This window comes from Exophiala bonariae (genome assembly GCF_035927105.1).
Source record: "Exophiala bonariae strain CCFEE 5792 chromosome Unknown scaffold_44, whole genome shotgun sequence".
Classification (NCBI taxonomy): Eukaryota; Fungi; Ascomycota; class Eurotiomycetes; order Chaetothyriales; family Herpotrichiellaceae; genus Exophiala; species Exophiala bonariae.
Genome location: NW_027042519.1, coordinates 85882 through 112915, shown reverse-complemented (window position 1 = coordinate 112915; position 27034 = coordinate 85882). Strand labels below are relative to the sequence as shown.

The 27034-nt window shown below is 46.7% G+C and overlaps 6 protein-coding genes across 6 annotated transcripts; 2 read left to right on the top strand and 4 right to left on the bottom strand.

Moving 5' to 3' along the window:
* Positions 1-1681: 1681 nt before the first annotated feature.
* Positions 1682-2365, bottom strand: LTR84_010516 (uncharacterized protein; the record flags this gene model as incomplete). The annotated part of the gene is made up of 1 exon (XM_064854052.1): positions 1682-2365. One exon carries the CDS (start codon positions 2363-2365, stop codon positions 1682-1684), a length of 684 nt encoding a protein of 227 aa, XP_064700395.1.
* Positions 2366-3056: 691 nt separating this feature from the next.
* Positions 3057-3739, bottom strand: RER1 (retention in endoplasmic reticulum protein 1; the record flags this gene model as incomplete). The annotated part of the gene is made up of 3 exons (XM_064854051.1): positions 3057-3142; positions 3198-3609; positions 3671-3739. 3 exons carry the CDS (start codon positions 3737-3739, stop codon positions 3057-3059), a joined length of 567 nt encoding a protein of 188 aa, XP_064700394.1.
* Positions 3740-4472: 733 nt separating this feature from the next.
* ECHS1 (putative enoyl-CoA hydratase, mitochondrial) lies at positions 4473-5481 on the top strand (the record flags this gene model as incomplete). Its single annotated transcript, XM_064854050.1, has 3 exons — positions 4473-4632; positions 4701-4838; positions 4889-5481. The coding sequence occupies 3 exons, from the start codon at positions 4473-4475 to the stop codon at positions 5479-5481; spliced, it is 891 nt and encodes a 296-aa protein (XP_064700393.1).
* Positions 5482-7432: 1951 nt separating this feature from the next.
* LTR84_010513 (uncharacterized protein) lies at positions 7433-8999 on the top strand (the record flags this gene model as incomplete). Its single annotated transcript, XM_064854049.1, has 2 exons — positions 7433-7748; positions 7858-8999. The coding sequence occupies 2 exons, from the start codon at positions 7433-7435 to the stop codon at positions 8997-8999; spliced, it is 1458 nt and encodes a 485-aa protein (XP_064700392.1).
* A 13258-nt stretch (positions 9000-22257) lies between these two features.
* Positions 22258-23761, bottom strand: LTR84_010512 (uncharacterized protein; the record flags this gene model as incomplete). Its single annotated transcript, XM_064854048.1, has 3 exons — positions 22258-22763; positions 22818-23130; positions 23189-23761. 3 exons carry the CDS (start codon positions 23759-23761, stop codon positions 22258-22260), a joined length of 1392 nt encoding a protein of 463 aa, XP_064700391.1.
* An 892-nt stretch (positions 23762-24653) lies between these two features.
* On the bottom strand, positions 24654-26109 carry LTR84_010511 (uncharacterized protein; the record flags this gene model as incomplete). Its single annotated transcript, XM_064854047.1, has 3 exons — positions 24654-25471; positions 25528-25895; positions 25958-26109. 3 exons carry the CDS (start codon positions 26107-26109, stop codon positions 24654-24656), a joined length of 1338 nt encoding a protein of 445 aa, XP_064700390.1.
* Between the last annotated feature and the right edge of the window lie 925 nt (positions 26110-27034).

Below are 27034 nucleotides of genomic sequence, written 5' to 3'. Positions count from 1 at the left end.
GCACAAATGAGCGAGGACGATCAGATCAGACCAGCACGGCAAGGGTAACTTGTTAGCAAATGTGGATACCATAGAGAGATGTTGCGGCCTAAGAGCCTTAGGTTGAGAGGTCCGCTTCCGTTGACCCAAACGGTAGTTCATCCTTTCTTGTGGAAACCCATACATGTTGACCCGTTCTGAGTTTACTGATGATATGGGAATTGCTCCATACGCTGGGAGCGCGAGCGCCTGCAAGAAAGGTGTGATACGAACAGATGATGTCCTGCAGAACAAGCTTGCCAGGGCCATTCAAGCTCACCAAGCATGCTTGTCCAGAGCCAAGGAACGCAAAGCTCTGCCCTACTATGTTGAGTAGAATGCCATGACCCAGTAGTTGTCTAGCCTTGATCCACGGTTCCGCCCAAGCCAGGGTATATCTAGAGACATCCTTTGGCATCCCGCTTGCTGCGAAGCTAAGAATGGGAAGAGAGTTTGGTCTTGTCAACGCCAGTGAGAGAGCGGATGGGTGTTAGTGATGCTGAGTTTCACGAGGATGAGAAACCCTATGTGAGGACATTGTAGCTCGACATTGGATTAGGTCAGTCCACTTTACACTTCTGACGTTGAGTTTGTGTAACGCGGTAAGTTCCCAGTAGTTGTGGGATGAAAGCAACCATCTATTGGCGAAAGAACAAATCATGAGTAACCAAAACACGCTCGAGCCACAAGATGATTAGATCTGATTAGTTGATCTTATCTTATCCATCTGATAAGCTTTACTGCGGATCCTTTGTCCGGTCCTTACATACAGTAGTCTGATGCTGTATTTCGTGCTCTGCATCGATTGTGAGAAATTTTTCCCATCCGATCTCGCATTCACCTCAATGAGCGCCACAAAGTCTAGGCCTATGAGCTCTGCGAATGTTGCCATTTTCTTGCAGTGATGAGTTCTCCCACGTCTGCAATACGAGCAAAGTAGCACTTGGGCCAGGAAAGACAAATTGTGTGTCATTGGGTTCGACTCGAGGGCTGCAGATCTATTCTCGACCGATATCGGGGCATATGCTACTGCACCAAAGGGTTGTGCTATGCAGAGACGAAGGTTAGCGTTCTGGAGGATGCCGGTTTGATTCACATTCATCGGCATGATCTTGGGCTTTCGTTGTGATGGATTAACAGAATCTATTTTCAATTGTAGCCCAAAAACTTGCAACGGCAAGCGTAGCCTTTGCCCAACAATCGAATGCATTCCAGAGCCAGGATCCATGCTCGGCTGTCTTAACAGATCAAGAACTACCACGGTGGACTCAAGGTTAAGGGTTACCTGGTAGGTCGATATCAACCCTGAGGCCAGGCCTGGTATCTGATCACAGGTGGGTTCACAGTGCCATGGATTGTTCGCGTGTGCGAAGATATGCCATACCTGTCATGCGTGGCTCGGTTGCGCAGGCTCGAACAAGATATCTAGACTAGGAAGTCAGATGGCCAGTGGAGAACCCAGCAGGAGAACAGGCTTTTTCGAAGCTATCTACCATCTGCCATCTAACCGGTGGCCTCCGATCGTCAATAAAAATCTCGCAGCGTTCAGAAAGCTCTGACAGACTTCGTGTATCCCATTTCACGTGGTACAATATCAATTGCTGAATTCTCATCAGTGGGCGAGGGAGGCCTAGTCGTGCCACAGTTGGCCAACTCATTCTGATCATTTCTCGGAGACGTCCGGGTAATACTGGGGAGCTTCCCTTCGATCGAACATGCCGTAGTCTCGAATGATACGAATTTGACGCATCCGCTGCCCATCCGAAACCCCCTGCAAGGACTCGGTGGCGGTCTTCTCATCAATCCAAGAGCAAAGAATCAACATGTCTCCAGGTGTCAAGATGGCTTCGAAGACATCCCACGCCACTAAACCTTTGCAGCTCGTCGTGTGGATGCCTAGTGCTTCTACCACCTCATAGGCAGAAATTCTGCCCTGGCCCTCAGGAGTTTTAAAGGTCGCGTTTATGAGGCTAACAGTTTTAGCCTCACCTACCTCGGTTTCGTCAAATCTTTCTTGCTTCGTGGAATTCTGAACACCGCTTGAGCTCTGCAGCTTCGTGTCGGAAGTGACCTGACCCACACGAAGATGATAATCTTCCAGGATCTCATGTCTCCCGGCTTTTTGAGCATGGTGGTGCTTCATTTGGGTTCGCCATCGAATCAGCGCTTTCTCATTGTCCCAGTCGGATAATGAGAGCACCCAACCAGGACGTGTCAAGCTTTTGTACCGCACATTCTCGATGAACCCTTTCTGAGACTCCAACAGGGGCCGCAATCCTCCCGCAGTAGAGAGGTAGAGCTCCCAATTCTCCGAGCGGGGATAGACCTCGAATATGACTTCGAACATTTTGGCCACTCACTTGCCTGATTCGTTCACTTCAACCCTTGTTTGCACAGTGTAAGCGCGACAGTGTTTTGTATTTGATCGAGGTGGTGCCCCGGAAGACTTGTCGCCTTCATGTCCTAGCGAGTTCGACTTTTCGAGATGAGTCGTTGTGAGAAACGCCAAGGAATGGAGTACCAATTAACAACAACTGATGCTTGGTTAGGACGATGATGATTGGTCATATCAAAAGCAACGGGGAAATGCCCAGTTCAATTTCTGGGACATATATTTGCAGGCTGAGGATGTAGAGATGTTCCCTCAAGGAATGCTGTCTGTGAAAAATCTGAAGGTCGGATTCTGGTAGCCATGTTGCTGAGAAACATAATTGGTAGAGGAGATTCGAATTGGAGGCCGCCATCACCTAACAGGAGGTTCGAGCTCGTTGACAAAGAAGTCGCTGGGAAAAAGCGGAAACATATCAGTGCATAATAACATGCATTCTAAACTCCAACTCTATTCATTACAAATACATCAATCCAACCCACCTTGGAGAGAACTCGGGGAGTCAATTCCAGAGGTTGTGATTCAGCATAGCTGCTCGCTCCAAATACTTGAATTCGTGGACTCGTCCTGGGAACTTCATACGTCGTCCAAACCAAGTTCCTCCTTGTTCCTTGAGAACCATAAATGAAACAAACGAGTAGTGGACTGGCTACGACTTGTTGGCGCTGTACTTTGCCTTACCGATTGAGAAAGGAACGTATCGATATTTGATCATGTGCTGAATTTGCCGTCTCACTGCAAAATGGGTTAGCGAGCCTCATCAAAAAAGGCTGCCAGGAGTATGTCTTACTCGTCAAGGAAAACAGAATCAGCCAGTACATGACCAGAACGGGCCAGAACACGGGCAGGTTGAAAATCTCGAACCAACTGCATACAAAGCTGATGGTGATGGCCCGTGTCGCCGAGTGCCAGAACTTGAACTCGGGTAGTCTTCTGATGAAGGGGCGAAATTCATCGTCCTGCTTGGTGGGTAGAGCAGACTCGCCATCTTCCAATCCTTCATCCTGGGTTAAGCTAGGGTCGAACTTGGGTTGCAGAAAAGCGAGGAAGAGATTGAGCAGGTATATTCCGAGGCAGTAGGCGACGATGTACCAGCCCTGGGCAAATACTATGCGCAGGAAGAAGAGAAGGAGCAGTGTGCCGGTCGCGATCCAACGATAGGGTGTATAAGGGGTGGATTTATCGAGATAGGCTTGATATTGCTGGGGGAGGAAGTTAGCCAAGTCGCGTCTAGTCATGCTGCAATGAATCGAGTCAACATACGCGTGCCAATCGATTGCTCTGAGTGGTAATAGCATCGAAGGGGGTAGATTCAGGCTCGGGTCCGTCCATTGCGGCGTGGTTTAGGGGAAGTGTGGTCGAAATGTAAGGTCTGCGCATGCGCAAGGAACTGAGGTCTGCGAGCAACAGATGTCCGATCAATGTGGTATTAATCGGGGAGTAGCGACGGCGTTAGAGATGGACAAAGTCGACAGTCGTTGTTGAGCAGTGGCACCGACGAGATGGCAAACAGAATTGTTGAAGCCACGTCTTGCTTTTTGGGCGCAGGCCAGACAAATTTCCCTTCCGAGTCTGGGTGGCGGGTGAAATAATGAGGATGGATTTGATTCGAGGAGAAAGATACCAGCCACGTGCACATATGGCCCAGGATGCTGTGCCTCAACAATAATAATGTTGCGGATAATAACTGATGTCCATCGTTTTTGTGCCGTGTGGATGCTTCGATGCGCATCTTGAACTGCGCCTCTCGAGGGATGGTTCACGTGAGAACGCCCAGACAGAACGCACGTGATCTCTTGGCCCGGTCGATAGTACATCCGCTCCGGTCGGTCCGGCAGGTCCGGAAGAACTGATGATCCATTGTTGAAAGCCGAGTTGTAAGCGAATGACGGACGGAAAGACAACCGGGACCGAGGATCAAAGTAAGCGGTTGTTCACGGTGTTTGGATTGCGAGCTCCAATTGAAGCATTGTTGCCAACCACCAACACAAAGTTATGTGAAAGACAACTGCGTGAAAGGTCTTAAGCGACCTATTTATCTGTCAACACTATATCTCATCCCGCCATGTCGCTGCTACGTCTCTTCTCTCGTCCTGCCCTCAGCGTGTCGTCTCGCGCTACCATGTCTGCCCCACGATCGGCTCTTCAGGTGGTCCGTCATCAATCAACAGAAAGCAGCTATACAAACATCTTGGTCTCGAACCCTAGACCGGGCGTGGGCTTGAGTAAGTCTCTTCGCAGATAATAAACCCCCCAAGATTGCGCTGACCTCAGTGTGCTTCTGTGCCTGCAGTTACCCTCAACCGACCCAAAGCCCTAAATGCCCTGTCCAGTGAACTTTTTGTCGAATTGAACAAGGCACTCAAAGACTATGAAGATGACAAGGAAATCGGCGCCATTGTGCTGACTGGAAGTGACAAGGCATTTGCTGGTACGATCTCAGGATCACAACACCTACAGAGAATGCTAATTCGTTTGCAGCCGGTGCCGACATTAAAGAAATGGCGCCATTGACCTTTTCCGAGGCCTACGTGAATAACTTTATTGCTCCGTGGTCCTACATAACAACCCTCCGCAAGCCCGTCATTGCAGCCGTCTCAGGTCATGCTTTAGGAGGTGGTTGCGAGCTGGCCATGATGTGTGACATCCTTTACTGCACAAAGACGGCCAACTTTGGTCAGCCCGAGATCAAACTTGGCACCATACCCGGCGCCGGTGGTTCTCAGAGATTGACCGCTGCCCTGGGTAAGTCCAAGGCCATGGAGCTCATCCTCACAGGTAACAATCTTTCCGGTGAGGAGGCCGAGAAACATGGCCTTGCGGCAAAAGCGTTCGAGGGAGGCAATAAAGAGGTTCTCGAAGGAGCTCTCGACACAGCAGCCAAAATTGCCAGCTACTCTCGGGTAGCCGTGATCGCTGCCAAGGAGGTCGTCAACAAGTCTCAAGACCTCGGAGTCCGTGAGGGCGTCGAGTATGAAAGGCGGATATTCCACAGCCTGTTTGGCAGTCAGGATCAGAAGATCGGCATGAAAGCCTTTGCAGAGAAAAAGAAACCAACTTGGAGTCATCTATAGACATATAGAAGAACAGTCTTCCTGTACAATTAACTTGACTTTGGCCAACGGGGGCTTTCTGGACGCATGCATGTTTCGAGGTCCACGACCAGCCGTACGAGAGTGGCTGCACTTCTTTTCTTCTGTGGCAAACACCCGATCAAGATTGGTAACTGTTTGCTCGGTGTCTCAACCTCTTTCACGTTTGACTACAGGTTACCCAGATTCACTATCTCGTATTGACCGGTGCTACTTCCCTCACACGATGATGATAGAGGATCATACATGCACAGCTAGGTGGCATTACAGACATTCAACCAAGACTGATCTCATCATCACTGCTTCTGTCACGGTCAGTAGAACCTTGTCTCATGCTCTCTGACGCCCAGCACTGTCCAAACTCGGCTCTAGCGGGTAAATGATGTTAGTCAACACTGATCGAGTGGGCTTAACCTGGAGTAAGCACGGGTAAATATGCTTTTTCAGGGATGGCCCTGCAAGGCTACGGTTGTCATTCTTCGATTCTTGCCCCCACGTTTCCAGTATCGGCCTTCGGAATGATTTCTCGCTCTTGGTCAAGAGAACAGACCGGCATTTACTACATTGGGGTTGAACGATTAGCTTGATGCCCAAGTTGGCAACTTGCTCGTCTCACACTTCAACTTTCCAGGTACCACAATTTATCAGTATCGCCAATCATCGACAAGGTGAAACGTGTTAGCATGAGTATGTCATCCAAAGGTTTGCAATTTATTAGCTCAAGCTGACCCGAAACCCCGATTGATTTGCTGCAACGATAGGATCCCCGCTTGCTATACGTATACGCGAGAACGGGTCTCACTTGAATAAAAACTTGTGAGATGTAAATGGATATCTCCCAAGAGAGTTAATTTCCACGCATATTCCGCAATGAGAGACCTTAGGGCCTTCACACCGCCACCAGTACTTTGCCACCCTATTGCATTGGACACAGGCGCTGTGAAATGTCCAATATTGCTTGGTGGCAGGTTTCTTCAGCTCCATCGTGCTCGATGAAGATATAGCTGGGCGTTGCTTGTGAGCCGGGGCCCGTTGTAATGAACAAGGTCCGTTTAAAAGCTTGATGAACAATGTCGGTCGTCCAACGACAGGGCCCGTTCAGCGAGTGAATCAAGCACCCTTGTTTGCACACCACCATGAACCTTGGCAGCCCACTCACATACTACGAGTAACTACGACTTCGTCACACGCGCTCCCTTCGAGTACCAGTTGCAACCAGACAGCACTGATGTGTCCGGCAGGTCGGTGCTAGCATGCTCCAATCTTACGTTCATGGTTCACCTCTACGGTTTATTCCACAGACGTCGGTGGCCATTCAAAGGAGGACTCGGCTCAAGAACTGTTGTTCGAAAGAGACAATGCCCGAACCTTCAAGGCAGTCGCTCGAAGTCTGTAATGGAAGGAAAAGCCTACCATGACACACTCAATAACACGACGCTAGTGGCAATCGAACAGTATACCAGACTGAGCGACAACAGACGTTTCGTCGGACCAATCCCCATACGGAGAACCAGAAGGAATGACCCGGATAGAAACACTTACGCGTGCGAAGTCATCTTTGCTAGTGCATGGGGATTTCATCTGCCGCGCCACCACCCACTTGCCAGCAGATATCGCTGCAGACGATCGACCGCTACTGGTGACTGACAGAACGAAGTATGCTGTTCGATGTGACGCTAACTCCGCCCCTGATCCCCATCTGACACAGACATGTCTACCTGAAGAGTGATTAGGCTTCAGCTCTGCTGACATGAATGCATGCTCCCAGATCGTAGGGAGTCTGATATGCAGGTGGTGGAATACATATATACCGTTATGTGCTCAGCAATGCACGTTCCGACCCAAGAAGCGATCTGGCAGCCCTGAATCAACAGCATAGGTCTTTCAATAACCAAACAATCACTCTTCTCAATCATCAATTTCCTTTTCCAGCATGGCAGACTATGCACCCGAACGCATCGAAGATCGACTCTTCATCAACGGAGAGTTCGTACCATCCATCTCTGGCAAAAAATTCGATCTATACAATCCCGCCACCGAGAAGCTTGCCGCTTCAGTGTATGAAGCTGGTGTCGAAGATGTGGACGTTGCTGTCAAGGCCGCAAAGGCCGCTTTCCCAGCATGGGCTGCTCTCAGTGCAGCCGAGCGAGCTGGATATTTGAATAAACTGGCCGATGCCATGGAGGCAAATATCGACGAGATCGGTTATCTCGAGGCTATCACTATGGGAAAGCCATATGTGGGTGATTGTGAGTGTTGTCCCAGCCAGATCAGCGGGCCCTCTTGTCCCATCCGACCACTACCTGCATGAACGATGCCGTGATGATTAGTACTGACACCTCCCCCTTTTCCCTATAGTCATGGGTCGTCTCGGCGTCCAGATCCTCCGGTTCTACGCCAACAAGGCTCAAGACGTACAAGGTGACACATCGCTTAATACCGCCGGGTCCGTCAACCTAACCTTCCGACAACCGTTCGGAGTCTGCGCAGCTATTATCCCATGGAACGTCCCTCTCCTCATGCTCATCAACAAAGTGGGACCCGCCCTGGCCACCGGAAACACTCTCGTTCTCAAGTCATCTGAGAAGTCTCCCTTATCGTCCCTTGTTGTCGGCCGCCTCGCCCAAGAAATCGGCCTGCCCAAAGGCGTCCTCAATATCCTCAGTGGCTTTGGGCGACCCACTGGCGAAGCCCTCGCGAAACACATGGACATCCGTAAGATATCATTCACGGGATCCGTGATCGCCGGGCGAGCGATCAAAAAGGCCGCCGCGGAGTCGAACCTCAAGAACGTAACGCTCGAGCTCGGTGGGAAATCCCCACTCATTGTCTTCGACGACGCCGACCTGGCCAAAGCAATCCCGGCGTCCGCGTTCTCCATCCTCGCCAACTCAGGGCAGGCCTGCATCGCCAGCTCACGCGTCTACGTGCACGAGAAGATCGCGCCGGCATTCATCGAGGGCATGAAAACTGCCATGACGCAGATGGGCAAGGCTGGCAATCCACTCGTCGCCGGCACGCAGCGTGGGCCTCAAGCCGACAAGATCCAGTTCGACCGCGTGATGTCGTTCTTGCAGAAGGCCAAGGACGAGAAACTCTCCGTTGCCCTGGGAGGTGACCGTGTCGGTGCCGAGGGAGAAGGATACTATATCGAACCGACCATCCTGGCAAACGTGCCCGAGGACTCGAGCGTCATGAAAGAAGAAATCTTCGGACCCGTGGTGTGCATCAACACCTTTACCGACGAGGACGAAGTGCTCCGCCGCGCCAACGACACCGAGTATGGTCTGTATGCATCGGTCTTCACCAAGGATATCTCGCGTGCACTGCGTGTGGCTAAGGCGCTGGAAGCCGGGAGCGTTGGTGTCAATTGCACAAGTCCGACCATGGCGATTGATTTGCCTTTTGGTGGCTGGAAGCAGAGTGGCGACGGAAGGGAGCTGAGTAAGTATGCCACGGATTACTGGACAGAATTGAAGAGTGTCTTCATTGCTCTTTGAACCATGACGCTGGGGTCATACATAGATAATCACAACAATGTTTTAAGCCATGAAAATTAACAACTCTTCGTCTGATAAAGTTGTCGAATTTCATCTGGATGGTTGTGAATTTGAAATTGCGCGTTCAGACAGGCATCCAACAAAGCGTATATTTGTTCATCCCACGCGTACAACCTTAGGTTCTTCTTGCCTGCAAGATCGTGGCGAGGGGCTCAATGGCATCCAGATCCGGTCAACGTTGATGGACGATTCTATCCAGTACCTGGCCCAGTTGAAGAATTTCGTGAAGCGTAGGGGATCTTATGCCCGTATACTCGGTATAGATCCTGCTGCATTAAGTACAAGGGAAGCTGGACAACAGCTGGTGGCGCTTTTTTACGCAAAACGGCTGCTGTGGCAGAAGATGGTTGGGGCGGAGGGCGATCGAGTCTATTGTGATTTTCGAGTAGGCAAATATCCGTGGTTTAGCCGCCGCATCACACCGCCATATGGCATTTTTGGTAGGCAGACAGGATTGCTTCGTACAGGGCCAAATCCTCATCAAATTTAGTCGTTGTTGCTTGTAATCGATAGAGAATTCTCTATTTAGTATGGAAACGCGTCCTTCTCGTACCAAAACGCCGTCGCGGCGACTCCAGGAGGTGCGAAATGAATTGGGTGACAATATCACCACTTTTTCGAGTATTGCGGCGAGGAGCACCTCAATCGATAGGTTGAGGATCAATAACTGTCGTAATAATGCCAGGAAGTCCTTATTATTAGCTCCTACGCGTGTAAATACCGCTAAAAAGCCTATACGATTAATCCTAGGTCCACTAAAATACCAACTAAAAAGACTTAAATTGACCTATACCTCTTCCCGATCTACTTCTACCGCCGCAACGCCTATAGGGTCTCTTTCTAGTGGTGAATCGTTATATGATAAGGAGGAGGAGGAGGATCCTATACGACTAAGTATTAAGGCGAAGGAGGCGTAGTAAGAGGAGAATAACGCGATATTTACTTTACGAGAATAGTACTTTAGTGTAGGTGAATTGGTACGCGTCGCGCTATTATATACTAACTAAATAAAACTATGGGAACTTAGTGATAATAATAAATCGTTAAATGAGGTCCTAAGCTCACTAGGACTCTCTACGTAAAGAGAGGTGATTAGTAAAAGGGCTAGTAAAAAGCGGAAAATTACGAAATTATTATAGGATATCTCACTAACTCTAGAATATGACGAGAATACCTATCCCATAGAGATTTCTATAAACACTTATATCGGCAAGGTATTGTAGTATAGCGCCGATATCGCGGCGACCTATTGGTTATAAATATCATGAACGTCGATTCAGACAACCCCCAAACCAAACAAACAAGCCAAGACCCGAGAACCTAGTTCAGTAGAAGGCTTACCGCACGCTCACCGCATAAGGAGAGCTTCCCTCCTCTCTATGCTTTGAGTCTTAGTTAAGACACACGTCAAGGAACAATCTATAACCCATTGAACTACCCTAATCGTCGTACTCTACCTATCTATATAGGTCCGTTCCTAACATTCTCAAAGCATCTACTCTAGGTCGGTCGGAGTAGACGATTACCTAGCGTATCGCAGGCGATACGATAGCCCCAAAGAGAGCCGCGAGAGAACCAACTACTAGGCCGTCCCGAGCCCAAATACCACCCCTTGAGCAACTTATATCTCTATCCTCAACAGAACCGCTCCCGAGTCGCGTGCGAACCCCGTCGCACGATGAGGACGAGGAAGAAGATGAAGATGAAGAGGAAGATAGGGGAACGTAGTTAGACCCAACGGAAGCCGCGCGCGAACCGCATGAGCTTCCAACAATAGAACAATAAATTCAAGATCTAGAAAGACAACATACTGCTCTAAACGCACAACTAAAGTTGATGCGCCTACAGCACGAGGTGAAAGCGATACAGCAGGAGATGGCTAGGGGAGATCTAGACATCTTTATACCTATCGTAGGTACATCGCTATCGACTCGCAAGCGACCCCTAAGCAATTCGTTCGAGAAAGATCGGGAAGAGCTTTAGAAGGTGCTTCGCACCGTGAAACCTATCAAATTTATAAGTAAATTAATGCAACAGATGCACAACTTTAATAGTACTTGGCAAACAATTTTCGAGTCAATTTCCTATATAACTAAACCTAACTAGCCGCAACGCGTACGGACCGCAGCGAACTATCTCGAGAGTCGCGCCCAAGATGAGTGGCGTCGCGATAGAAGAGAAGGTGTACCAACTCTCGCTACATAGGAAGAGTTCATCTCATGGTGTAAGGACACTATTAAAGATTCTAATGTTCGAAAAGGATACGCGTTAGTGAAACATGCGGCACTCATAGGAACCGTAGATCAGTCGCCACGAGATTTGGTGCATCAACTAGAGTTACTAGAGTAAGAGATTAGTGTTCTAACTAAAGATGAACAAAAGGGGTGGACCCTATTTCATAAGCTGTCGGCTCGCCTATGTGACACCGTACGACGAGATCTTCAGATAATTACGTCTCGAGCACAAGTTTTGGCTTTTACTACTCGCCTTCACTCGACAGTCTTTAGCAATATCTAAAAAGAAACATCAACAACTCGTAGTCGGTTTACGCGCGAGACGCGTGAGGTTCGCTCCCTACCGGCGCAACCTAACTCGTTAGATAAGGGCAAAGGGCCCGCTCAAAAATCATATACGCATACCGCAAGAGAGACGCATATAAAAGACACTTAAGACGACCCCTCGCCGGCTAAGAGAGCTCGATAGGGCGAGTTATACTCATTTAAAGGAGACTATTTTCGCTACGAAAAAAAGGGTTATAGAGAAAAAGACTACACCGACAGCAAACCCTCTACCTTTGCCGGTACGCAGGTAAATCGTACGGGTACCGAAGGCAAGAAGCCTTAAGAGGGTAAGTCAAAAAACTAGCACCTAGCCTATTAAGTGCTATAGTAGCGCTAGGCCTCAATTATAAGCTACTTCTATAGACAAAAGCAGGGCGAAAGTAGCTAAATAAATAAGTACTAGTGATGGAAACGGAAATCTCGTCGCTATAAGGACCGCGGAAGATACGTACGCTCCTCGACAGCGGGGCGCAGATAAGCTTCATTTCCTACTTACTAGCTATCGAGCTCGGACTATTACGCGAGATGAATACGGTACGAGTGCGTACTATAGGCGGATAAGCCCTAGAGACCTATAGGAAATATTAGGCCGATATTTCTACATGTGACAAGCAAGGAGAGACTAGGACTCGAAGATATCAATTTATTACTACAAGAATTGTGGAATATAATGCAGTTCTAGGTTTCGATTAGCTAGAAGAGGTGAATCCTAATATAGACTAGGTTATAGGCGCGTAGCGCTATCGTAACGCACGCGAACCGTAGGTATCAGTAGTTAGCCTTGAATAATTGAAAAGAGACGCTAATAGTGGTATCATTAGAATATTGTAGCTTCTCCCTAGCCCCATAATTACAACCGGAAGCGGGCCTATAGCGCTTGTATCCCTTATGGAAGACGCACGCTTACCGCCGCAATTCGAGAAATTTACCTTAGTCTTTAAAGATCCTAGAGATAAGCCTTTCCCAATAGAGATAAAGACAAAATATACTATCAAGCTACTAGAGGGAGAAATAGCTCCCTACGGACCCATATACTCTTTGAGTGCGAAAGAGCTACGGGTCCTACGCGAATATCTAGATGTCGCATTGGAGAAAGGATGGATCCTTCCGAGCGAATCGACTATAGGAGCACCGATCTTGTTTATACCTAAGCCGAATGGTAGCATACGGCTTTATGTCGACTATCGTGCGTTAAATAAGGTCACGGTGAAAAATCGATATTTACTACCGCTTATTCCAGAGATTCTAGATAGGTTAGTCGACGCGAAAGTCTTCACAAAACTAGATCTGCGGGATGCCTATTATAGGATCCAAATCGCAAAGGAAGATCGCTGGAAGACTGCGTTTCGCACGCGATACGGCCACTTCGAGTATACGATTATACCATTTAGGCTAACTAACGCTCCAACAACATTTCAGGCATACATTAATAAGGCCTTAAGAGGACTATTAGATAATATATATATTACCTTTATAGACGATATCCTAATCTTTAGTATAGATAAGGACTCATATAATACGCACGTAAGCCTCGTACTAGAAAGACTTAAGGAATACGATCTATATACGAAGCTCTCGAAATGCGAGTTCTTCACATAGGAAGTAAGCTTCCTAGGGTTTCGCGTAGGAGCCGTAGGCGTCTCGATAGAACTTAGCAGGGTTTCTACGATCGAGGAGTGGCCTATTCCTAAATCCTTCCGGGATATTCAAGTGTTTTTAGGGTTCGCGAACTTCTATAGAGAGTTCATTTAGTAATACTCTATAGTCGCCGCCCCTATTACTAACCTACTCTAAGGGATGAAGGCTAGGAAAAAGACTAGACCATTTACTTAGACCTCGAAGGCCGACGATACGTTCCACACACTCAAAACGTGCTTTACGCAAGAGCCTATACTGGCACACTTTGACCCTAAGAGGTAAAGTAGACTAGAGGTGAACGCTTTAGGCGATACCATCGGTGGGGTCATATCCCAAGCGTACGAGTCGTAAGAGGGCCGCACGCGTTGGAAACCTATAGCCTTTTTCTCAAGAAAGCTCACTATAGCTAAGAAAAACTACGACACGAGGGATAGCGAGATACTAGCCATCGTATACGCATTTAAGGAGTAGCGCCACTATCTTAAATCGCCTACGATTAGCACGCTAGTCCTAACTAACCATAAGGCGTTGCAAAGCTTCATAACCAAAAAAGTGTTAAATCGAAGATAAATGCGCTAGGTAGAAATACTAGCTATATATAACTTTCGTATTAAGTGGTGTAAGAGAAAGGATAACCTAGCGAATAGGCTTTCTAGACGTCCAGATCATATAGAGAAGGATAAGACTCCTCCCGAAAACACTTTGCGTAAGGTCTTGTAATTACGCATACCTATCGTAGATAATACGTAGGAGGGCCGTATAAGACTCGACGACGAAGTGTTCGTCGGAGTTATGACTCGAGCTAAGGCTCGAAGAGGTTAGGCTTAAAGGGAGAGCGATTACAATATTATAACACTCCCAACTCCTCGAGAGGAGAGAAGAGCTAACTTGGGCGAAGCCGAGGCGGATCTCGTACGAAAACGTAGAGAGACGCTTGCGGCCCGCCTTAAAGAACTTCAGTCACTAGATAAATGGTGTTAGGAGGCTTCGTGGAAGAAGTTCCTAAACAACTATATTACTAGTGGTGAGTTTAAGGGCACCTAGAGTATTAATGATACTAGCCTTATACGTCGCGAGCGCCGCGCATACGTATCGTATAATCCTACTACGAGAGGAGAAATCCTCTAGGTAAATCACGATAATCCGTAGTAGGGCGGACACTTTGGCGAACATCGAACTACTGAGGGTATTATACGACACTACTAGTAGCCGCACATTAGACGCGATATAATCGAGTATATTAAATTATATACGGTGTGTCAGAGGATAAAGGTATCGAGGTATAAACTATACGAGAAGCTTAAACCCTTACCTATACCGAAAGGTCCCTAGGAGGATATATCAATAGACTTTATCGTTAGTTTACCGCTATCGTTACACCGAGGAGTCGCATGCGACTCGATCCTCGTCATCGTAGATAGATTCTCTAAAATAGTAATTTTCACACCTTATGTGAATACCATTACGGCACAAGACCTAGAAGAAATAGTCCTAGAAAAGGTTATAGCAAAATACGGAGCTTCTCGCTTAATTGTTAGTAACCAAGGTTCGCTTTTTACATCGATATAGTTTAGGACTATATACGAGTACCTTACGACTCGTAGGTTATTCTCAACTACCTTCTATCCGCAAACTAATGGATAGACAGAAAGAATGAACTAGACACTTAAGGTATACCTTAGATACTACATTAACTACGAGCAGTCGAATTAAGCCGAGCTACTCGTAGGCGCAGAGTATGCGATGAACGTAGCACCTAGTGCTACTATAGGTATATCTCCCTTCTCATAAGTGCTAAAGTTTGAACTAGATATGCGCATGAATCTCGACGGCGAGTCGTATACGAATACATCGAACAGATTGGTAAAGGGAAAAGTAAAGGCTATTGCGAAAGCCCTACTATACGCAAGCGAATCGCGTGATATAGTAGAGGAATAGATAGCGAAAATAGTAGCGAATTACAATAAGAAGAGAAAAGAAATGTTCTTCAATATTGGAGATAAGGTTATACTCTTAGCAAAGAATATCCGTATACTACGCGCAAGCAAGAAGCTAGCGGACTAGTACATTGGACCCTTTAGGATCCTTAAGAGGATTGGAAGGAATGCGTATAAACTAGACCTATCTCCTAAGTATAGAAGACTTCACTATATATTTTACGTCTCCTTACTATAAGCGTACCGCACGAGAGACGAAGAGAAAACGCCTAAACTAATGGATATTAATTAGGAAGAGGAATGGGAGGTAGAGTAAGTACTAGATATTCGTTAACGACGAGGCTAGCTTAAATTCTACATTTAATAAAAAGGTTTTAGTGAAGCTTATAATAGCTGAGAGCCTAAGCAATATATACGGAACGTATAGGACCTAATCGAAGAGTTTAAGAAAAGAAGATTGGTGTAGCAATAGATTTAATTAAACCGTCTTATACTAGCGTAGGATACAACTCTTGCGGGTTATACGCGACTTAGACGCGGCTTTACTATATACAAAAAAGGAAAACTATAAATAAAGGAAAGTACCGGCTTACGTCTAAATTCCCATAGTCTCTTGCGAGACGCGAGCTAGAGCACTACGATCCGCCCACCCAACCCTTCCCTAGCCACTAGGCTTTACTAGACTTCCGAGGGTTATACCTTCGTAGCTAGGGATAGAAAGAATAAAAGAAAGAGCTAGAGCTACCACTACGAGAAGTAAGCGGTTTAATGGCGATACTAGCCTATACCCTAACCAACCACCCAACGATATGACTACATCATTCAAAGTCCGAGTCTTCTCCTTCCTTAGAGCCAGAAGAAGCCTCTTTAGGCTAAGAGCGAGGCTTAAGACCATACTATACGCGATTAGTATACGAAAAGTAGGAGTAGAGCTCAACTTACGACTTTACGAAGAGTGTCTACTAACGCACGTTAGGCATTCAAAAGGAACCCGAGAATAGGAGTAAGCTCCGATGTAGACGCGCTACCCATAGAACCTAGCGAATCGCGTGCGAAACGCATACAACCGCTAACGGTACGACTACCGGGGGTTCTGCGAGCGGCCTTAGTATCGGCGAGCTTCAGCTCTTAATTAAGAGCATCGGCCTCAGCCTCGATATCCTTCTTAGTCTCGGCGTCCTCATCGCGATACGTAAGCGAGACGTTAGCGTTCTAGAGGTCATTAGCACGCGAGATAAGGGAGGTAGGGACCTACGCGAAATGAGTGAGGCTCGCATACGAAAAGGATAAGACTTATAGGGATATAGCCGAAGCGACTAGTACGCTTACTCTTAGCGTAGTACTAGTAGTTAATAGAGACATTACCCTTAGGCGTCTCGAATTTGCACTCGATGCGAGTACCGGCCGCACCGCCAGCGGAAGTTAGGCGGCGAAGGCAGCGGTAGCAGCACTTAGCCTTACGGGCACCCTTAGCTCTCTTACTACGAGAGGGGGTGGGGGTATCGTCGGGGACTACTACGAGTTAGCTGCGAAACGATAGCGGGACTTATACTATCTACGTTTACGCTTATCACCTCCACTAGAAGGAGGGTTGGGGGGGGTCGAGCCGGACGGAACAACGATTCCAATAGCGGCAGACACTACATGCGATTAGTATACATCTCGCAAAGGCAATCTCACGAATCTCACTATTTAATTAATTGAAGCTATCACAACTCAGTCAGTACATACTCGATTCTCATGCGGATCTCAACAGCAACACTTACAGTTAATGATGATAATGATGATGATAATAATAATAATAATAATGATAGTAATAATAATAATACTACATCACAAGTTAGCAAAAGCTTATAGACTAAGGGTCTCATACGTATAGCATATACAGTTAATATGTAACTAGTATGAAAAAGGTTAAGGTCAGAGAGAGAGCAGAAGGAGATATATATACACTACGATTCTATAGATCTACGGCAAGATTCACTACTCAACATTTACGCATACTATTCACAGGAGCAAAACCAATAGCCGAATGGGCTAAATGGGATAAGAGTGAAGTGGATGAATAGGCCACAAGAACAATAGCAAGAACATTCACTATACGAGAAAACGCATGCGCTACGCAGGAGGAAACGCAGTGCGAGGAATGAATAAATGGGATGAATAGGATGAATAGGAACAGTGAAGGAATCCAAGGCATATAAGGTGAATACTGCAAGATTCACTTCGCTAGGAACTCATGCGTACCGCAGGAGGTTGGCGCAACTAAGATGATACAGCCTTACGTGGGGATTCCCCAACAAGGCCGGAACTCATAGGATTTGAGGCATGCGACGCGCATGCGATACGCTTCTCGAGGACGAGAAGCCTGGGGGAAGGGGATAATTGTCATGAACGTCGATTCAGACAACCCCCAAACCAAACAAACAAGCCAAGACCCGAGAACCTAGTTCAGTAGAAGGCTTACCGCACGCTCACCGCATGAGGGGAGCTTCCCTCCTCTCTATGCTTTGAGTCTTAGTTAAGACACACGTCAAGGAACAATCTATAACCCATTGAACTACCCTAATCGTCGTACTCTGCCTATTTATATAGGTCCGTTCCTAACAATAAATCGATAACTTTTTAACGAGTACTTGACTGCAAATAGCTAACAAATATTCTCGTAATAATGAGAAGCTCATTCCTAACCATTTTGGCGTACGATTAACGGTTAAGAGGAAGAATAAAGTACTTAAGACGATTAACTGTAGCATCGATAAGTAATATGAGAATTTTAAGAGGTTCTAGTGGGAGCGCACTATCGAGAATAAGCTATTCGATTCTCGATTTTTAGACGTCTCTAGAAAGGCGGTTTTTAAGTGGAAGGCACCTACGCTAGTACTTATACTAGTAGAGAGGGTTATAGAGGCGCTAACGCGTCGTTTAGAAGAAGGAGGATCTACTAGGATAAGTACTAGTTAGTGTTAACGCGTTAGTAATATTAATAAAGCTATTGTAGAGAAGGTCCTAGAAGACTTACTTATCGCAATTATTATAAAGTAGGTTTGTCGTATTGCTAGCTATTCTAATAAAGGATCTCTCTATATAGGGAATCTCTATAACTATTTAGCCCTATTCTTACCTAATATAAGGAAATGGAATAGCCTTATAAAGAAGGGCGTAGCCAATATAGATAAGGTCCTAGGAGAGGTCCTTAGAGACGCTAAAGTAGTACGAGATCGCTATAAATTATAGGATAAAGGAGTAATGCCTTTACTAGTAATATCGGCGCCGATATACTACTAGTATTATTATGCTAGAGGAGTTAGTAGTAGTGGAGAGAGTGGAATATTAGGAGAGTTTCTACTATAAAATAGTTCGCTAATAGCATTAGTTAATACTACGATTATACTACTAAAAGAGCCTTAATCGAGTTCGCCATTTCGAGTAGGAGATAATGATAATAATCTCATCCTTTATTTAAGTTAATTAGGCGTTAAATATTTATGTAATCGCGAGAAATTCGTATCGTTTAGCGACATTTTGGCGAGAGATGGATAGAGTTTTAGTGCTATTCGTAAGATTACTAATCTCTAGTTTAAGAGTATGAAAATCGCTCTAGGTTTCGTACGCAAGATAAAAAAGTATTTAAAGGAGTGGGTAAGAGAGGTATAGGTCGTAGAGAGTGGTAGTAGTAGTATAGTAAGCTCCTAATCTCGCCGTCGCTAGAATAGAGGTTAATTTTTTAAATTACGAGATATATCGCTAGTAAATACGTAACTTTACAATATAGCCTACGCTAGTACTAATTGCTATATTATAATTAATATTACTAATTTATAACTAATACTAAGATTTAGCGAGATTATATAACTATTAGAAATATAACGTTAAAGGATCTTAAGAATAGATACTCTTAGGCCTTTACTAGCTATTTATATAACGAGGAGCTAGAATAAAGCTAAACCACTTATTAAATAATCTTTTCTAGTGGTGATCTATATAGAAATGTATTTAAAGAGTAACTAGAGAGCTTCGTTATTTATAAAACTATATACGTAGTACTAAAATACCCCCTAAATTAAGAGACTAAATACTTACTAGTCTTGTACCCTAACTAGTACGCATTTAGCACTTATTTTATTGAATCATTATTTACTTATAATTCTTACTTATATCGTAATCGCATTTTTTAAAATAGCCTCTTATCGTCGCCGCACTAGTGATACAATTCATCACTATATAAATAATCCCCTTAAACCAATGCTTAAAGTCCTTCGCTAGATCTCTATTGCGATATAACTAATCCTTTAATTTATAAAATAATAGCTCAATAGAGTTTAGATTTAGTAAGTACGAAGGGAGATACTTAAGAATAACGTCGATATTCTCATAGATCCTCTCAATCCTATCATAATAATAAATACTCGTATTATCGAGTAGGATAACTAATTTTAGCGTAGGAAAAGGATTCATCTCCTTCACGAGCTTCTTAATAAACCCCTTAAACCTCTCTCTATCGAATAAGCCGTAGAAAACCTTATAATAAAGAATATCGTTATAATAAAGAGCTGGCAAAACACTCTAACGCTCACTCCTTCTCCCTACTCTCGATGCTCGATAGGGTACGCCACGACGACTCTAACCGTATTTCCTCTCACTCGTCCTCTTATTTATAGCCGATTCATTTACTATTATAAGCTAATTTACACTATAATCGCGCGCTATGTAAGTACGAAAGTGAGCTCGTAATTCCTTATTCTAGGCGCGATATACGATGAGCCCTAATCTCTTACGAGTAAGGCCCATTTCCTTGAGAGTTTTACTTACTATTGTAACACTAATATTTATTGCAAAATGCTCTATCAAATAATTGGCGATTTCACTTAAAAAAATGGTCTTATCCTTCTCTAACAATGCCACCAAAGCCTCCCTTACCTCTCCATAAATTTTAGGGCTCAAACCCTTTCTCCTACGCGTTAAATCGAGTATTAATTAAGGCGTTTTACGTAGTATATTCATCTAGAAAACAAAGGAGGCGAAAACCCTATTGAATTGCGCGATTCTTTTACTAAAAATACTAGCTTCGAGCTATAGGCGAATGAGATCTCTAACCTCATCCGTATACCGCAAATAAGACCCTCCTAACGGCATTTTATTAGATTTCTATAGAGAACTGACGACGAGGATTACGATGCAACAACTACGGAATAACAAGGAGCGATACTCATCGAGAACGAGGAGGAACAAGCTCACCGCCATTTCTAGGCCAAAAAAGTTCGTCACGGATCGGTTAAACCACGGATATTTGCCTACTCGAAAATCACAATAGTCAGCGAAGGACCAATTTTTCTCAATGGAATTGGGCAGTACAACACCCTTTTGTACAACTCTTTGCTCCAGATTTGTGATAAAGCGTAGACGGCCGCCTGTGAATGCTTATTGAGCCTGAATGTCAACCTTATGGCGCTCTCGGGCTTTCCAATTCAGCAATGTGGGCGTTGACCTTCCGCCTGCTCGCCTTAGCAATTCACGTCACTGCACAGTTCAACTGTATCCAGGCGAATACCTCGTTTTGGGAGAGTCCAGCCCCAGTTGTGACCAAAAACAACGTCATCTTCCGTTGCGAGTGACACTGAAACTGCCACTTACGACAACTGCAATGACGAGTAGGTGAAACGCTTCTCGAGAGAATGTCTAGCAGTTTGTTAGATATAACTCTTAACAGCCTCGGCGATTGTCCGCCTGTTGGAATCAAATAGGCCTATTGCTGGCAATCTTCCCCCACCTCTAGCCACACAATGCACTTACAAGTGCGTGTTGATCACTGCTGCCAACGGCACAACATTTTATCCAGTGGTATGATGATTCGATATGCTATGTTGCGTGCAGTGAAGCTTGTCTATTGCTTAGGGATGCAATAAAACCTCATCATCGCCAATTACAACAAGCAACATCAACTGCTGCGACGCAATCTACCCTTAGTGGGGCTGCGAGTAATGAGTATCCTAGCCTCTGGCAATTTCTTGTGATGGTGGGAGGATTTATCGTCATTCAGAGTTTGGTTACAGCGGAGAAAAGCGACGGGTCTGAGAGAGACGTCTCGTCCACCAGGTACCAACCGTTAATAAGAATTTCACAGCTTCCCACAATTGCGACCGACAGCCAGGTAAGCCGACCAAAAGGAAATTCTTATCGGCCATTGAATGATAGATCCGATGTGTCAAATGTTCAGCTCAGCCTGATGCTATAGGCTAAGGCTGACGTGCCGTAGAACGATAGTTTTCAGAGTTGGCATGCTCAGTGATGCTTATTTGTCGAGCCAAGCTGCACGTTGGACGACAGACACGAGCATCCCAAGCCACATAGACTGCTTCGTCCTACTGTGAGAGCGAGTCGGCCAGACCAATTCATGGCCCTTAGAAGGCTCAGCTGTTACCTAGTATGCACACCGGGCGAGAAATTGAATCTGAGTCGTTAATGCAGTTGTGAGCGTACGAAAGACCAGTGCTGCGATTAGGGCGCCAAAGGACGAGATACCTAGAGCCAGTGTATTATGGATCTGCGCCGCATCACTTCATTGCAGTGCATGTTGAAATGGATGACCTGATGATAGTTCTTTGCAAGTTTGTGCGGCATATACCGGATCAGGAAAGATTGAAGGGGCATGTGGACGTAGAACTTCTGTAGTAGAACGATATACGTGAGCGACAAAGTAAAGGGTTAGAAATGACGGAGTACACATGACATTGAAACCTGTGCTCAAAATGTCCGATGGACCTGTGCCAGCTCGTCATCGAATACATGATCATCATGCGATCACATCTGCCGAAGCTCAACGGCTCTCACACAGTACAACAGGATATAACTCATGGCTGAATAGTTTTTTGGTCTGGTTTGTCTCACAGTGAGATCTGGTGAGATGAAGAGCCGCTCGCTTATTTCGGGCTTGCATGACTGATTGGCAAAGGTGGTGCGATGTTCGACTCAATTAGACTGTGGTCGAACCAATGCTGCACGTTGTATCCAGCCTTTTATACAGACTGACCCTGACGGCACAGGATCAAGTGCGCACGCGAATCATTCGATTTCTCGTGTTTCCAAAGAATCTGCACAAGGCTCGATGCTGCATGCGTGTTCCCCACGTTTAAAGTCATTGAACCTGGTTGTCCCCATACCGAAATACCTTGCCAACGCGCAGTGGACATCCCATGGCTGCAGAAGATCGAGCACGGCTGCAGGCTTTGGTGTAAAGTTTATGGCTCGAGTCTTTGCACTCGTACCCTTGTCCAGACTCAGTCTGCTCAGCCACTGGGCAATCTGTTTCTCTCGTGCGTGTTTTGCCGTTTTGATCGATATGTCACGCGGTGCAACCTCAGTTTTGAATATGCTAGGCCACACGATCGTGGTGAACGGAAGTCCAGCAATCTCGGGAGCCTTAAAGCCGGGAGAGACGAGGATGATCTTTTCACGGATAGATGGATGGTCTACGTATGGCTCGAGCATGCGAGCAAACCCATTGTCCTTACAAGCGGCGAGGAAAATTGCATAGCAGTTGGGGTGGGACAGGAACAAATGGAAGTGCTCTGCAGGCAAAGTCAGCGTGGCTTTGTGGACCGGATGGGTTCAAAAACAGGTACCTCGAATTTTGTCGTCGACTCTTTCTTTTCCCCTGCCGGCATCGAAGAAATCAAAGAGAGGGAATTTTTCGGTGAACTGAATGGAGAATATGTGCCAATCTCGCCGCCCATTTCCATGGCGTGAGGGTGCTTGAGCAGTCCTGGAGATGGTCTGGAAGTTTTGGAATACTCGTGTGACAATGGCAGAGGTATAGGGGATGGTGCCTTTTTGATCTCGGATGTATTTGGTGACTTCGAATTTAATCTGCATCGCAGCCATACCACCAGGTGTCTTTTCAGAGTGTCCGCCATTCACGAACAAATCCGAAGACCACTGGTCAAACACAGTCAGAGAGATGGATCAAGTTATTCGGCTTGATGGGACCACGTACCGCGTAAGCATCACCATCGACGAGAACAACGACAAAGGGCCGTGGTGGAAGCGGGGTTTCATGATCAGGAGTCAAGGGAGGAAGTAAAGGGTTGCCCATTGTTGTAGTGCATTTGAGGTACTCAATATCGAACTTGGCATCATCAAGATGCTGCTGGGCTGTTTGAGCCTGGTTTGTCATTGCCTTCAGAGAGTTTGTCTCGGTCCTTAGCCTCGCAGCCATTTGGATATTCAAAGTTCTTTCCTTTCTCAGGTCTGCGCGTTGCTGAGTCACCTGAGCTTGAAGGGCGTTGGCCAAGGTGGTACGTTCGGCGAGTTGTTGCATCAAAAGGGCATTTTGCTGCTTGAAGTTGTAGATCTCGGTGCGGAACATGTCGAACTGGAGGTTAGCTTGTTCACAGAGGTCATGGGCATAAGCTAGCTCGGCTTGCAAGGTTTCGACCTTGTCGGCGATGGACTCGAAATTTGCTGGATTGGCCACTGAGACGTCCAAGTCTTTCGGTACCATGTCTGCAGGAGGTTCTGACACATTGGACTTGGTGGAGAGAAAGGGAATTCGGAAAAGGGACACCATTTTTGTGGTTGTGGGCGTGAGCCCGAATGAAAGGTATGAGAGGTTGAATAATGAGTGGGACAAGTGATTACAATAGGGAAAGGGAAACGGGGTGAAAATAGAATGGTGAGTTTAACGTTGACGTGAGACCCAAGCCGGTATTTACAGAAGGTGGATTATTTGTTCAACGATTGCATTTCATACCGTTGTTGACCGTTGTTGATCGGGAAGCTCCCAATATCGAGGGCCATGGCGGCGTTGTACTGGCAAGGCGGGACAGAACTGACTCGAGTGTCGGGAGCGGAGTGATGTGATGGTGATATGAAATTGAGGGGTTGCAGGACCCCGAATACAATAACTCGGAGAAATAAATGATAAAGAAAGGGAATCGATGATGAAAGGACTTGAGGTTTGACTTGACTTGATGGTGGGGAGATTGACGATATCAATTGTCAGTAAGGTAAAAGTACCACTGTAGTCGTGATCCGTGACCCGTGATCCGTGGAATCCGCACCTTCCTTAGTTCCATTTACTAGTTTGCTGGTGAAGCAACTTTCTCGGTTTCCAGCCGAAAAGAGAAATATCTGATGCTAGAAGGAGTAGACCACGCCGATAAGGCAGGGGCAGCCTCACTACTCCGTCATGACTCGGGCTCTTTACTAAGGCCACTCACTAGTAACTACTCCCTACTGTAGCCTTGGAAGTTCTTCATTCAATCAGCCAACTCGAGTATTGATTTGATTCGTTGCACATTGCCACTGTAGGAGCAGTGCAAACAGTATGACTCATTGACACTGGCAGTCCGTCGGCATTCCTTACAAAGTATGCTCGAAAGCCCCCTCGGCCTCAGGTCAACGTTGCGAATCAAACTCGTGTTGTCCATCGAGGTTGCAACACGACCCAGGTAGCCTTCTCAGAACCCTCTTCCAGTTGCAGCCATCCGCTCCAGACTGGGTACAGCATTGAAGTTGCCCCCTCCCATGCCTCGCTCCACACCACCTGCAATCGCTCCGGGATGAATAGCTCTATTACCCATACTCGGTTGCTCCTCCAGATCCTCATACCTCAATGTGTATATCCGTCGAACCTTCTTCCACAGCTTTGTGTCCCACCAGATGTAGTACCCTTGTTCCGACACCTTGTCATCCAACAGTACCGGACTTGGTGATGCGTCGTCTCGTGTCAGCCATTGCTTCTCTCTCATGTGATATCGCCATTTCCGAGCCACCAACTCTTGAGCCACAAGCATTTGCGTGTAGTCCCGAGGCATCGTGTAGAAGATGAAGAACAATGTCTCGTCCATGAACCCGTTGATTCGACTCGACAGCGGCGCAATCTTCTTGACCGTATAACAGTCGGGGATGGTCGATTCTGTGTCCAGCGGCCTCAGTGCCTGTGCTCCAGGTTCTGCCCATGGTCCGGGATACATCGGTAACAGTGGTTCCAGTGAATTCATGTTGATCCCCAGCGTTGCTAGGTCTACTCCTCGCATCAGCGTTCGTCCTGCTGGGCTGGCATTGTCCTGCTCCGCCATATAGCCTTTCATGCCAAACTTTTCCCGTTCAGTCATGCTTCCCAAAATCGTCTCCAGTGATTGCTCTCCTCGTGTCGCCGTCTCAAAGCTGGATACCGCATCCGCAGGAAAATCCTTCTGTAGCGTTCTGCCTTCTTGGCCAAGAAATCGATCGTGCCCCATGGCTGCCGCCAGATTCTGTGAAACAGGTGACCTTGCTGTCAAGCTTATATTAGCCCACTCGTCTTTGCCTCAGAGAAGATTAGGTCCGTACATATCTGTGTCTGACCTGAAGGAGAAGTCACCCTACTAGGATCACCAGAAACGTCTCCTTGCATGTTTGGTTGTCGAGGCAGCCCTGGTGGCCCGCTCGGTACTTGGCTACCTCGCCTTAGTTGTTGAGATTGCGGCTCCGTGCCAAACTCCATCGGCGCATTTCTTGAATACGTGTCTGTGGGGTAGAACCCGTCCCGTACACTATTCGATTGTTGCTGCTGTTGGGAACGAGACGAGATGTGTGATCGTGAAGACGGGATTTGCTGTCGCTGGTTCTGTTCGGCCTGCGGGGGACCGGTTTGCCATGCACTTGATGAGATATTGTGACTCTGCGATTGGAGACCACTGTTATTCAGACTAGGAAAGCTGATCCACATGTCAGTATTCGACCAACGACCAACGGTCATCAACAACCACAGATAACGTACGACGAGGCAGAAAGGTCAAGTGGCGCATTGCTTCTGGGGTTCATGGCTTGTGCCCAATTATCTGGTGGTACGGCTTCGCGGTTCGGCTGACTCGACGGTGTCACTGGAGGGAGTCCCGCTTGCGCCCATGTGCTGGGTTTGTTGGCGAGCATTCTACCGTTGCTAACGGCTCGATTTTGATTTTGATTGTGATTGAGGTTATTGACAGCTTGGACGGGGCGCCCTGGTCCTAGAGAATATGAAATCAGCCAAATGCCTAGGTGAGTGAGGATAAAATCAAGCGTCAAGTTGATGCCCTCCACGTTTATCTGACACTGGGTGGACAATTGAATGAAAGTGGGAGGTCGGTCGTTTTCGGTTGAAGGCTGGCATCTCTCCACCATTGATCGCCATGAAATCGTACACTGCGACTTTTCACTTCCCAGACCTCATTCCCGCAATGCAAAACAATTCCGGACCAACTTGAATCATTAAATCTCACTGGGTTCGAGAACATGTCAGGGTAATGGGCCGCAGCGATCGCTGTGGGGATGGAGGACATAGGGTTAAGATCGTGCGGTTGGCTCGTGATCAAACCGAATTTGTAGGGCGCTGTAAAGAAGGGCTTCGCTTGGACCTGGCTCCTTTAGGTATGACGCTTTTCTCAAGCAATATCGAGAAGTACACTTTGTGTGAACCTGGAATTTGAAGATGCAATGCAGTCTGGGGAATCGCATTTGCAAGCCTTGAGGGGAGGAAGCGGAAAATGGATATGGAGAGGACAGAGTGAACACCCACCTGGTCGATTCATTGTCTGACGGTCCAGGAAGCACCGTTGCACAGGTTGGCACGTTCAGGGGACAGGCGAGAGGTGATGGAGCAAGTGGTAATCAGCAAGAGTGAGTTGCGGTTTCTGTCGTCCGATGGGTTTGTCCTTCAAGTTGTCGCAGGTGGAAATGGAAGCCGGAGCGTCTCCCAGCTGCAGTTGCAATTGGCAGGCAAAGCGAGCCTTGGCGATGGGCTAGTGGGCACTCATGCTGTCGCGATTGGCGTCAATCACGAACTAAAGAAAATTCACTATTTTAGATCAACACTAAT